Genomic DNA, 14,048 nt, shown 5'->3' on the forward strand with positions numbered 1-14,048 from the left:
TTTATTATTATGTGAATCTGCAAATCTGCCTACATATTTTGGTACCATTTTATCTGGTAACAAAATTTGGTACAGGGCATTTCTTTCCTAAGTGTCCATGTCAGAATAAGGAATAAAAGGAAACACAGTGGCTTGTAATCTGTATACACGACACTAGAGGTCAGTGTTTTACCATGCATACCCCTGAATCCATATATGCTAGAGCTCACAAGTTAGACACAAAATAGATCCAGATCCAGAAAGAAAGAGCGATCTAGGGGAGTTTGGGACAGTTTGGGGTTTGTTACAAACTGCTGGACTTGCACAAGCAGTTTGCAACCGTGAAGGATAAATGTAGAGGAACAAACACAGCACACCACATTCTGATTTCTGTTGTCTTTATTAGTGGAATGGAATATACACCTCTGTGCTTTAATGCTGTTTTCTCCGTCATTCATTCATTGCTCCTCACTCTCTCTCTCTGAGACTGAACATCAACACTTTAACTCTGAGGCGTCTGAAATGCTGCTTATCATCTCATCTAAGCTCCCATTGTTTCACCTCAGGATCAGACCAGTGTGCTTCAGTCAGGTTCACCTGACATTAAAAAAAAAGTGACATTTAAATTTAAGGACCTGTGCTCAAATGCTTTAGAACCACCACTTCATTCTCAAAACAACATAAATAAGTTAAAGAGCAACTTAACACCCAGTTTTAACTGGAAACAGTCTTTCACACATTCATCAAATCTGTTGCACACATAACTCTGGTTCTATGAGTAGTCCTTGGACTTCTGGAAACATATAACAGTGTAATCAGTAGTAGACAGAGTGAGAAAGAACTTTAACAGTTTATATTTTCCCCCAAGCCTCATCAGGAGATTCCTGTTGCTTATTTCACAAACAAAGGAAAAAATCGAAACACAGCATTAAGAAAAATTATTTTCTCATAACATAATTATATTAAATAACTGGAATTATTATCATTAAGTTGCTCTTTAAACCTCGTGCTGAAACTGTGACATACAGAGAACATGTGACTGCAAGGGGGGGGTGGGGGGGCGGTGTTAATGGATGGACTTGGACCTGCCGACCAATCACAATAAAATCTATGACTGCAGTAATCAGTACACTTAAAGCGTGATTATTATGATCTCATGATCAGGCCAGTCCCCGGGCCGGCTTCACCCCCTAAACATTTGACTCACTTTAATCTCTACACGTATGCCCCGTGCTGAGCCGTGACTGAAACGTATATATTACATCTCTATGAAGGTTTATGAAAGGACTAAATTACCAAAGAGGGCAGCTCAAATTTAAATTTAGATGTTTCCTGTTTTCCACAGACACCAAAGCAACATGGCATTAAACAGCAGATCCCAGTAAACAATCAAGCCATGATTCCCAGCCATGGCTCCACCCATCAGCATCTGCATGAGTGACCTCACTCATGAAATGACACTGGATTTATATCGACTTAAAAAATGAATTTGCTTCACAGTTTTGGAATTTAAAATGAATAATAATTCAAATAAATGTGTAAGGTTCACGATAAAAAAAAATTAAAAAAAAAGTCAGAAGGCCAAAACGGCCAAAGTGTATCAGCTGGCTAATTTAACACAACCTAATTTTAAGTTTGATAAAGGGTACAAACTGTATCACTCAGTCCAAATAATACTAGAACTGACTTAAAGAGCAAGCGAGTGGGCGTCAATGGTCCTTTTTTGTGTAATCTTATTTTTTTGGCTGTAAAATCCAACTTTTTGTTTGAATTTAGTTTTCTCCTTCAGCTTTTCTCTCTTTGTAAAATCAGTTGAATGACACAGACAGAGGGGGTGGATGTTAGCTGGGGGCCATGGCTACAGAATAAAGTGAGACATTGAGACTTCAGAGGTATTTCAGAAAACAAGCCAAAGATCCATCCAGCAAACCGCCAGTCCGTCCAGTCCCCGCTCTCTCGATAAACTGCAGGAGAAAACAGATAAAATACCTATAACGGTATCCATGCATATTTGTGACTGCTCATCATACGAACACATACACGCATTCACACGTACACGCACAAACAGCCGCCCGACCTCGCACACACACACTTTGCATTCTGGCGAGGAACATGCCTGAATGATTCACTGATAATAATCTGCTCGAGTTCTTGTCGGTAATCTAACTGCTCGGTGGTGCAAACACTCGTCTTGAAAAGATTCGGGAACGGGGGGATGAGGAAAACAAACCAACAACTGGCAGGAGAGAAAACAATAAGAGTCGTCATGCAAAAGAACAGATGATGAGATTTTCTTCCCCACTGTGTCGTGTTTTTTTCTCTTTTTTTCTCTGATATGCTTTATAAATTCCTATGATCAGTAGTGCTACTTCTACTGTACGAGGCTCATGCACGAAGGAACGCCAGTCAGGTACCCGATGACTTTCATCTATCTTTTTTCTTTTTCTCTATTTTTTTTTATTTTTTATTTTTAGATTTGAGGATTTGATTGGAAGATGCGGGTGAAAGTTTATGATACAAAATATGTTACAGTATGTACGTCTTGTCTTCTGTCTGTGTGTCACGCATTCACACTTGCTCTTAAATGGTTCGAGGAAACGCTTCAACAAATCGCCCGCAGCTGAGCTCGCACGTGGCCGACGGCGTACACTCTTGAAAAAGGATGTATGGTTTTGAATACGCTTGCTAACGTATATTTAAAAGGTAACTTTTAACACATCTGAGCACGAGTCTCCGCCCAGTGAGCGCTGATGCTACATACTTCCATCTAGATGCAAACAGAGCCTTTATTTTACTCAAATCAGTGCACTGAACTCAGTTTATACTAGATTTAAACTCATACTGAGTTACCATTTGTTTCCACCTGCATACTAAGAAGTAAAAACATTAATGTTCAACTTCAAATCCCTTATTTGTAGAGTTGTGATCATTATTTTAGTTATATTAGATTTTTGTGGATTTAACTGATAACAGACTGAGACTCTTGCAGAGGTTCCTCTCTGTCAACGTTCAGATGCCAGTAAAGCCACAAAAGGGGACCCGTCTCTCTCGAACATGTAAGGTAAATACTGTGTACAAATGTTCTGTTTAGTCTGTTCAAATTGAACTCTGGTCTTTTTTTAATTTGGTGCAGTTTGACTGCACAGATGTGAACATTATAATCTCACTTGGGTGAGATGCACTAAGACCCAGAGGAAGCGGTCTCAGTCTGGTTGCAGAGCGGTTTCATTACAAGTGTAAACATGATTACCAGGTGTACTTAATCAACGAAATTATGAAGTGATTTTGTTGGTTTAAAAACGGACTCGCCCGATCCATCAGCAGTAACATACTTGGCTGACTTACTGTCCAGTCTGCTGATAGATGTTCACACTTTTGAATGTCACCGGCGGCCTCGTGCTCAGAGAAACAACTATTTGTAAAGAAGGATCATGACTTGTTTAATTTGATTATACAAAATAAATAAAACAACTAAAAATTGTAAAAGTTTCTCATTTGTTGGAACTTTAGTTTAGCATCATAACATTACCTTATGATATAAGAGCATGTTGGCAAAAGATTAAATAAGCTCTATAAATGTTGTGGATGAGTTACTCTATTAAAGCCTTTAAAAGCATGAAGACATTACAGAAGAAAGAGAGGATTAATGATATAAACAAGCGTGAATCATTGCTCATGTGGATGTTTTCCACGTCAGCAAAGGTGTGAAAAACATGCCTTTTTCTTCCAAAGTGTCCGTCGTCGGAGCGAACGTGCTCTCAGCGCTTAAAGAGCTTTCAGCGTCGGTGTTTCCTTTCCCCTTCAAATCTATTGCAGAACACTCGTTATGTTCTCTCTCAGTGGAAAGATCACATAACAAATGCATTTTTTTAGTTGCTTTACACTTTGTTCCCTGCAATAATTACTGTAGTTTTAAACACACATATTATAACTGTTAATAATATTATTCTGTTCATTTGTTGATGCTATTTTCCTGCTTGTTGTAATGTTGCATATTTTGAAAGGTAAAAGGCTCTTGATCCCGGTCTGGGCGTTAGTGTCAACACTGACAAACACTTCAGAGCTACAGTCAGACTAGACCAGAGTAATCCAGTCCAGGACCATGAATTTAACTCTCCACAGTTTATTTAGAAAACCAGGTGAGTCCAGTGCTGCTCAGACCAGCCCAGCTCCTTAAAGATGCAGACTGCCCAGTGTAGTTTTCTGAGTTGCTCAACAAAGATTGTTGGGTTTCACAGAGTTTCCCAAATTATTTGAAGGTCAAGTGATCAAGAGTTCCCCTTCATGATTTCCTTGATTTTCTAAATACGAGACCTTCAGCTGCTCAGCGAGAACTGTCAGAGAGCTCGTCCGCACACTCTTCAAAAATCCATTTGAGTGCAAATGAGTCTTTCAGCTTCTTTGTTTAGAGTTTAAACCTTCATGTTTCAAGCAAAAGAGATCCAAAAGTGATCTTAACTGTGCAGCACTGTCGCTCCATTCAGGCTTCAACATGTAGTCTGTCATTGGAATGAAAAGAAATCCAGCCAAAGAAAAAATTTCCTGACTTAACAACCGGCACATGTTTCCTACCAGAAAAAAAAAACCAAAAAAAAAACCACAAACCACAAAATGTCTTAGATATGGCCCTTCAAGCTGCTGAGGGTTATTTGGTTGTCTACAGGTTATCTCCATTAAATCTTTTACCAATAACTAAACCAACCGAGTCTAAATGATCCTCTGGTGGTTGTTGGTCCCTCCCAAAATCTCTTTTTTTATAAAACCACTCAGTCCATTCATGTTGAGTTTACACTGAAAAATGAAACTACTGTCGTCAGCGGTCATTTAGCATGCCTCCTCTAAAGGAGGGCAAAACAGAGCCAGCCAAACCAAATCAGCCAGTTCGGGATGACTTTTGGAGTCTTGGCTTCTTTTCCACTGATGTTTCAGGTTGAACCCTTCATGGGTTTGTGCAATGAGATCTAAAAGGTCAAAACTGTGCAAGGGGGGTCAAATGTGTGCAAGGAGACAAAATGCATGAGGGTGGATACTAAAGGTTTAAGAAGGTCTTTTGCTTCATTCATGAAGTTGTAGCTTTTGATTTGAGCTTTTTTTTTTTGAGGTTCTTATTTTTCAGTTCTCGTTGGATGTAGCCATTCATTTTGCTTCCCATCTGATCTGCCGTTTTAGCTATACGACTGTTTAATCCATGTAACCAGCAAAATGTATGTGGAAGTTAAAGCAATCAGTCAGGAATCAATCTGAGTATTTCTTCCCAATATTTCAGCTAGCAGCGCCCCAGATCCAGGATCAGAGGTTCAAAGGAAGTTCACTGGGAAAGTGGCTGGTGGGGCGGAGGGGTGTCAGGGGGGATGTCATGTGTGGAGCTGGAGGTTATAAGGAGGAGATTTTGACGGTTTCGTGGGTAAAAGCTGTTGCTCGGGTGTTGCGCAGGATGCCAGGGATGGGGGCAGGCGATGGGGGGAGGCTCTCGTCTGGTGTGTTGGCAGGCGGCGTGGGAATGCTGATGATTGCAGCCGTGAAATCTTGTTCCCCGCAGTTCAGCTTTAAGTCATCAGCCTGGGCGTTCAGACTGGAACGACTGAAATAAAGATTCAGGAAAAAAGAAAAGATAAGCAAAAGGTTGTTTTTTTGATTTTTGTGATAAATTTAGATACGCAGGTGTGTATCTTTATACGATTTTAGCATCTGTGTTTACGTTTGTGGTGGTATGGAGGTTGTTTTGATATGCAGGGTGTCCAGTTCCTGGACGCTCCCCCGGCTGACTGATGCAGTGGAGTTAGCCAGACGCATGGCAGCTCGCCTCCTGGCCCTGCGGGGGCAGCAGCCAGTGGGGTTGTTCTGTGCCCCCTGCTGGCTGGATAGAGAAGTGCTGCGACTGGTCCTGAAGCCCACTGACTCGGTCATACAGAGCTCGCTGTAGGTCATCTCATCTGTGAACTCATGGTTCTGTAAGCAGAGACAGGAAGGAGTGAGGTCAGCTGAAGTTTCAATCTTGCATGCATGGATTGTGAAACATGGATTGTGAAACATTTCTCTGTAGTCGTTAATCTAAATCTTTGTCAATTTCTGCCCCTGCATATTTTTGTGGCCTAATTTGTATGTTACAGTTATACATTCTCTTAAATATATTTTTTCTCTTCTCGTTTCTTTTATTTTTTGAATATTTGTGTTATTTTGGGGGTGTTTTCTGTGTATGATTGTCTTTTTGTCTTTAGTTTTTCGAGATGAAGCTCTTGAAATTCTTCTGTTCATTAATCTATGTGTGATCATCAGTCTGTGACTGCTGACCGTCTTAGAAAGTGAAGCTAAAAATATCTCTCTCTACACAGAATGATTGTAAGCTTATTTTAATGGCATGGATGAAAAGGGCTGAATGAAATGTAAATTTCAAAATGTACTGAGAGAGAATCCAGAAGGGCGACTTAAAGGAAACTTTGGTGAGTCTGTTTATCCAGCTTCTGTTTCTAGGATCAGAAACAGAGTTTATATTAAGGCTTTCTACAAAGATAAAGAACTGCTGAAGATATTTTAAACTGGTGTACAAAAAAGTAAGAGGCAGCTTGAGTTCTGTCTGCATAAGATGTAATAGTTGATGGTCCTGAGGGAAATTAAATGTCTGAAACCTCACCGTTGTCTTCTCCAGACAGTGCAGCAGGTGGTGGTGTTGGTGCTCGAAAGCCGATCTGTTCTTCACACACAGAGCTGTGCTATCGCTGTCACGACCCTGAAAATACACACACGTAATAAAATTAGTTTAACAAACAGACTGTTTTGTAGAATTGACGATGATAGCTTCACACTTTGAGGTTCTCTCAACAAATGTCCTTAATAAACTTGTTTGCAGAATTCAATAATAAGAATTTCTCTTATGGTCAACACTTAGTTCTACAAAAACTCAAGTTCAGTTCTTCTATTTAATGTCAAATATCAACACATTCATGTACTCAATGAATATTAGTAGGCTCATACTGGTCTTTGTTTGCTTCTTTGACCAGTAAAACCACAATAATCACTTTCTATGTTGTATTAAATGGGTCTGCTATGTTTGGTCCTGAGCAATCCAGTGCAGTGTTGAATCTCCTTTGCACTCATGTTCATAAAACATGAGTGCAAAGAGCTTGCTATTTGTTAAAGGAATATGTACAGTGGTACTAAAGTTGTGAAAAGGAGAGCGGGTTTTAAAGCTACATATCTGTTATCTATATCATATTTTATCATATATACCATATTACACCAAATCAAATATGACTAAAATTTGGTAGTAAGACTCTGGAAATGGAAACTATCTGCATTTAAAGTTTACTGAAGAAAGAGAAAAGAGATAAAGTTGAGATGAGTCGGATGTGATGTAGAAACTCGTATCATCAGCATAAAAACAATCAAGTATTAATTACTTGAATGTGTTGGCTCCAGGCTGTAATGATGAAGAAATAGAGTTTTCCATGCAAATGAAAACATTTCTCACATGTTACTGGTCACATTGTCAGGAAACACTTGATTGTCGACAAGCTGGTTGACGGGCACAAACTGAACTTTTAGCTGTATAACACTTTTCATACACGTGACAAAAGTTCAAAGTGCTTCATAGAGGAAACAGTTGCAATGTAAAAGTAAAAGAACCTGGGGACACAAGAAATGAAAATGTAATAAAATAAAAGATATTATTTTTAAAATGAAATTAGGTAAAAATAAAAGTAGAGGAGGTAAAATACAAGGAAAATGAGAACATTTACTCAAACATGACTTCTTTTCCACAAGGTATCAGAAAAATTTGAGATGCTCTCAAATTTTGATACCTCCTGACTAAGCACAAAGCTGCCAACTATTCCTGAAGAGAAACAGTCCATTAATTTGAATACAGTTTTCCCAACTCCAACTAAATAAAGGTACTTTCAGCCCCTCCTTTATTTCCCAAGGGTCCCTACAGCAGATGGATCCAAGATGCCCTTCTTTATGCCACCCGGCTTTGTGACCTACTGAGTTTCATTTTTCCACCTGGAAACTATTCAGGATTTTCATGAATAAGGAGAATGTGTTAATCACTAAGCTTCGGCATTTTTGCTTTGTTTTTTTCTCTTTTTGCACTATTGGTCAAACTTATTTCAGCTGCTGCTCTGTCTTGTAATCATTTCATCTTATTTGCAGCAGGGGAAGCATAAATAGATCAGAACATCTATTTTTGAGGTACGTGTTTCTTATGAGACTCACGAGTTTACTTTCATAAACTTGTGATATGTGGGACATTGTCTGGATATGTGGGGCGGCGGGCTGAGGGATAAAGCTGCTGTACAGTCCCACATAAGACGGCACACCTGTTCAGAAGGACTATACTGTGTTTTTGACTCCACCACTTTTACCCGGCGTTCATCTAACAGCTGACGGCTCACACTGAGGTTGTAATAAAATAATTGCTTTTCTAAACTGTTACAGGTAAATAAACTGCATTTAATAAAAGATTAATAATGCAGCAAAACAAGGCTTCTGCATACATGCACTTTAAACAGTAACTTTTTAACTAACATTTGCTTGCACTTGTAAAGGGGTCATTTTTAATGCTGAGACTGTGTGATTTCCACCACCGGATTTGAATGAGCTCATAATCTTTCCTTTGGCTCAGTCTCCTAAGACAAATCTTTGATTTAAAATGCAGAATTTCTTTCCTAGAATTTAGTTTTTTTTATCAGTAACTCATCTTCAATCCACATTTCTCCACATTAATAAGAAACAACTGCAAAAGTTTTCCTTTCACGTTTTAAAAGGCCAAACTGAGAGCTGATCGACATATCTTTAAGGCTCTTTTCTTCTTATTTTAATCACCTTTATCTCGCTCTTTCTCATTTTGCTTTGTTTTTTTTCCAGCTGGCTTTTAATTGAGTTTTGTTATTTTCCCTAAACTTTTTTTCATGTGTTATGATGAAGAAAAATGAAGCTCTCTTCTTGCCCTGTAGCACAGATTTCCTCCCTTTCAACATATATTCTCCACTTTCTCTGCACCCCATTTTTCTTCCTCTTCACCCTCATTATGCACTCTTTAAATCCAGCAGTCATCCCTCATTTTGGCTCAGTGCAGCAGAGAGATTAAGACTCAACAATATCTGTGCGAGTCTCTGTGTGAGACCCATCCACTCACCCTCTACCTGAAGCCTAAAGCCGTTTTCTTGATAAAACATTTAAACCTGGTGAATCTTTCATCCCCTTGACTGAAGAAAAAACTGAGACTCTGAGTCACGATTAAGCTGAAAGATAAAAAAAGAAAGTTCTTCAGATCTGCAGTGATTTAGATCCAGTTTATTTTCAGAATGTAATAAAAAATATTCCTGCAGGTTCACACTGTGGGATACATCCATCTAGTAAATAGGAACAAGACTAAAAGGCTGAGGGCTCCTCTGAATCTTTCATACTCCTCACACCCCAACAAATTATGTGAGTTCTGAAATTATAACAAAAAAAAGAAACCATTCTTTTCTCTAGTCTGAAAATTTTGGACAATTATAGATATTTAAAGATATTTTAAGAGTGGAAACTAAAAGACATCTTTAATCATACTACACATTAAATACGGCTGTTCTGTCAGATAGCTAGCATCACTAGCATTTTAGAGAAATATATACAAGGAAAAGATGCAAAAATTGTGTAATACTGGACACAGAGAGATACCTGCCCTCTGTAGAGTTTCAGATTATTTAATTTATTTTGGCTTTTCTACATACTTCATTCTGGCCAACCAAGAGCTGCTGCATCCCAAACAATAGCTGGATCTAAGGTGCTAAAAACGTAGGCTCATCCAGTTTGTTTAAATGTGATGCCAAAGGTTTCTTTAACAAGCATCCATTCAAGGAGCTGGAACTACCAAACATCTCACTATGACCTAAAACCACAGTCACACTACGGACAACAGTGGTTGGAGTCTCCAGGAATGGCCAACATTATTGCAACTTTTACCATCTGTTGCTATCTACATACACAGAAATTCACATTAAACAGAATTTGAACTAAATTAACTCACATTAACTGCTTTCATTCAGAGTCAGGCTAGAACCTCATAGATTTGAAATAAGCATTCTGAAATTCTTCCACAAATAGAGATGTAGTTGCTGGAGGATACAAATTCAAGAGCAAAATGACATTGGCACTCAGCAACCTCGCTTTTATGTAGACATATAGCCAGGATACAACCGGTTTACGGCCTCTATGCAAACAGACCGGCCGCAGATGAGTTGTGCTGATTGGGTCAGACCAACTGTGACTGATTGCAAACTAAATCTGTCTGCATTTATAAACTGAATTTTTACTCTAGTGCGACTGAGCCATAAACTCATAATATCATACACCACAGGATTTTTTGGGACTGCGTTATCTTTGGTGAAGCATGGGCCCATTTACACACTGAGGAAAGTTCTTGTTAAAGTTTTAACATTTACTCTCTCATAGTTTTCCTGACTGTAAAAATGGGTCTGGGCTCTTGTGGGTTAACGCTGCAATATTGGATTAAAACTGTTTCGGTTTTCAGCTGCCTTTTAATTATTCTGTTCATGTGTTTAATGTAAAATCTTAATCTGCAGGTGCATCTGTGTATCTGTCAAAGAAATGTAAGATGATATCAGAAGACTCTAATTAGCATCCAGGCTTATTTCATCCTGCTGAGTTTTCATTTCCAATGTTTCCATGTGTCTAGGAAAAAAACACCAGTTAGCTGCCTTTTGTTATGTGCAAAACAACAACCTGTGCAGGATCCTGAAACTACTGAATTTGCCTTGTGTGATCAGTAAAGTATCTAACCGTCTGATTTAAATCTTCACAGTACATTGTTGTTTGTGTCTGTCGCATCTGTGGACAGTGATCAGGTTCCACTGCTCTTTTGCCAAGTTGCTGTTGGGGAAACTCTCGTCTCATGCACTTGTTATTAGCGAATCACCAAACTGCTGAAGCAGCAACTCTTTGTCTGTCTGAGGGTCTGAAGCTCTCTTTGTTTTTCTGCCTCTCTCTTAGTCTTGCCTCGTCTTCACTGGCATGTCAAAACTCATTAAATCTGCAGCTCACTTTTTTAAAATTAAATACTGAATTCAATTTGCAGATGATAACTAGAATGTCATTGATTGTTTGGGGGAATTTGAAGAAAACAACTCACAAGTAAAACTTCAAACTTTCAGAAAAACTCTGGATAGTTACTGGTACCTGCCGCTTAAAAAGGAAAAAAGTTTGATAGATGGATTTACTATTTTCTAGGAAAAACATTGTTAATGTTTTTACGAAATAGCCATATTTACACATTTAATATATTTCACTGTATTAATTGTCATGGTCCTGTTTTTGAGTTGGAAATCCTTCAAGCTTGACTTTCTTGTTAGGTTTTTCAGACATGACATTTACTGTTCTGTTAGTATTGATCATTAAGAATAAAACCAGCCAGGCTTATAGCTTTAGCCGGTGTAATGTCAAAAATATAGAACGAATTTTGCTGGACAGTCTGAACATATTTATTAAGTCCACTGAGCTTTAAAGCTAAACATGACGGTGATATGTGTTATTTGAGGGAAATTATAGACACAAATAGAAGGAAAAATATCATTTTAGTCGTGTAAATCACAGGGACTGTTTAGCTGAGTCAAAGAAGGGTCTGTCAAAGTCGCAGAAGCAGACTGTGGAGTGAGGAGATGGACCCAAGTGCAGACACACGAAGAGACAAAAAAATAAGCCGTTTACTAAGGCTGGCAAAAATACAAACAAAAGGGCAAGGTCGAAACTAAACCTAAACTGGGTGAACTGAAGCTAAGATAAAAGACCTAAAAGTGGACATGGACACCTGGAACATGAAGACTTGGCATGAATACACTGACCTGGAAACATAGCAGGACAAACGGATGAGCAATGAAGACTAAATCTACAAAGGAGGTGATCAGGGGAAGTGGAAACACACGGGGAAACGGCTGATTAGAATGAACAAAATGACGCCACAGGGAAGTGAAACTAAACACACTGAACATTTAACACCAGACCTCTTCAAAATAAAACAGGAAACATAAAGACACGCAGACTTAAAACGACGAACCGAAGAGGAACACATTCACTATAAACATACAGAGGGAAATGAGATGAGACATGGACATAACTAAGCACAAACAGAACATGATGTCTGGGGGAAACACAAACAAAGACATTACTGAAACACATGAAGAGCGAGGGAGACTAAGACACGAGGGGAATCTAATAAACAATGAACTATAACAGGGCAACCTGGGGAAAACAGAACGGGCTTAAATTAATGTAAACATAAATCATAAACCATCCAGATGTATTGAACTCAAAGCACTGGGTCAAACGACCCAGCACCGTGACAGGGTCCTGAAATGCATTGTGAGAAGTCTAGCTTACTCATGTTCCAACCAGATGCTGCAGCTAAAATATAGATAAGATAAGTCATGATCAGCAGAATCCTAGTGAACCATATTATGTATTCAGATATCTGTAGTCCTAAATGTGTTGGTCTCCAGTAGCTCCTTCACATACATTATGCTTATGGAGTGGATGCATGCCTGTAAGAGTGCTGTCATGATTAGCAGAACCAAGGAGGACAAAGATTTCCTGAATTTAAAGGTCAAACATCCTGGAAATCTTATTACAGAGCAAATGATGGATGATGAAGGTATTTATAATGCTGGATGATGTATGCAGAAGTAAACATCGTCATTCCCAAATTTATTGCATGTACATGTGGTCTGAAGATCTCTCTGTTCACAGTATACTGGACACCTCTGTGTGTGGCACACTTGTGGGCAAACTAAAGGAAAGTGAGAAACTACATGTGGCTTATGAGGCCTCGTGCATGGTGGTTTCTACTGAAGAGACTGAGATGGTTCAGATCAAGGCAAATTTTTGCAGCTGCTGAAAGTCAGCACATTTGATGCCTCATTAAGAAATCTCATGTAAAATTTATTTGCAGGCTCAGATTTATTTGTGGGTTTAACAGTTAGAAAGTTTGGCTGTGCTGCAGACACACAGCTTTCTCTTTGGGTGAACTTTTATTTGATTTTTATCTTGTTTGTTGTGGTTTATGTGACTTTGTGTTTTTCACTCTGTCTTTAGTCCCTTTATCTCTCCTTACCTTTCCACAACTTTCTGAGTTAACCCGAGTGTAATCCAGCCTTCTTCCTTGACAGTGAGAAATCATCCACTGTTAGTGTGAGTGTCTGTTTGTGTGTGTCTCACCCCGAGCGCTCGGTCTTCTTTGTACTGAAGGAAGGCGTTGGTTGTTCCTTTCTTTGCCATGCGGATCCGAGCCAAGCGCACTTTCTGTTTGACAGTAATACAGGAAAACAGCAGCGTCAGCGCCTCACACACACACACACACACACACACACACACACACACACACACTGTAGAGGAGCACATCATCTGTCTCTAAACTCATCACTACTCAGGTGAATTGCAATTTTTGCTGCAAAGCTCCAGTTTTCGGGCTTTAAAGGTGCTTTTCAATAAAGCTTTATTTTTTCAGCTGATACAATAGAAGCATAAAGATGCACCACATGTACGTTTAGGGTGCACCCAAAGAATAAAAATGAAAATTGATGGGCATGACAGCTACACAGAAGTCAAGCCAAAATATCACAGCTGCCTCCTATTGGCTGGGTGAAGTATTGGTCATAGTGGCAGAGGTGGACAACACCAGGAGAAGAAAGCAGCACAGTTCAGTGAACTTAGAACTGAAGAAGCTTCTTGGATGAGAGAAAAATCTTCAAGAAACGTAGATTATCGTGACCTGGATGGCTGAGAACCCACACAGATGAAGCAGCACACAGTTTCAACATATTTTGGTTTCATTTATCGAAAGTGGGATGAAGCAGCGATGCTGCTTATCTTCATTTACTATTTCTGTTTGTGCAGTGGATTAAACATTTTATGACTCCACCCAAAAAGCAAAAAAAATGACCTTATTTTAATTTAGCCAGTCTTCCCTTAATGGCTGCCTACGTTTACACCTTTAGCACTTCCCAGTGCTACATTTAGATTCCTCTCTGAAAGTCGTCTTCTCATTATTTGCACATGCCCATCTCTGTGCAGTAGTT

The 14,048-nt window shown here is 39.1% G+C and overlaps 1 protein-coding gene across 4 annotated transcripts in view; it reads right to left on the reverse strand.

Annotated features, from left to right (window-relative positions):
* Positions 1–360: 360 nt before the first annotated feature.
* The window catches only part of kcnd1 (potassium voltage-gated channel, Shal-related subfamily, member 1), a 72,854-nt gene continuing 59,166 nt past the window's right edge, over positions 361–14,048 (reverse strand). For all 4 annotated transcript variants that reach the window (XM_003445966.5, XM_019350211.2, XM_005477838.3 and 1 more), the window contains 4 exons: positions 13,189–13,272; positions 6,611–6,706; positions 5,678–5,928; positions 361–5,560 (listed from right to left, as the gene is read on the reverse strand). In XM_003445966.5, the coding sequence (XP_003446014.1) occupies positions 5,353–5,560; positions 5,678–5,928; positions 6,611–6,706; positions 13,189–13,272 (639 nt within the window). In that variant the 3' untranslated portion in view covers positions 361–5,352. The remainder of the gene's footprint in view (positions 5,561–5,677; positions 5,929–6,610; positions 6,707–13,188; positions 13,273–14,048) is intronic.

This window comes from Oreochromis niloticus, linkage group LG20 (assembly GCF_001858045.2).
Source record: "Oreochromis niloticus isolate F11D_XX linkage group LG20, O_niloticus_UMD_NMBU, whole genome shotgun sequence".
In the NCBI taxonomy this organism is placed as follows: Eukaryota; Metazoa; Chordata; class Actinopteri; order Cichliformes; family Cichlidae; genus Oreochromis; species Oreochromis niloticus.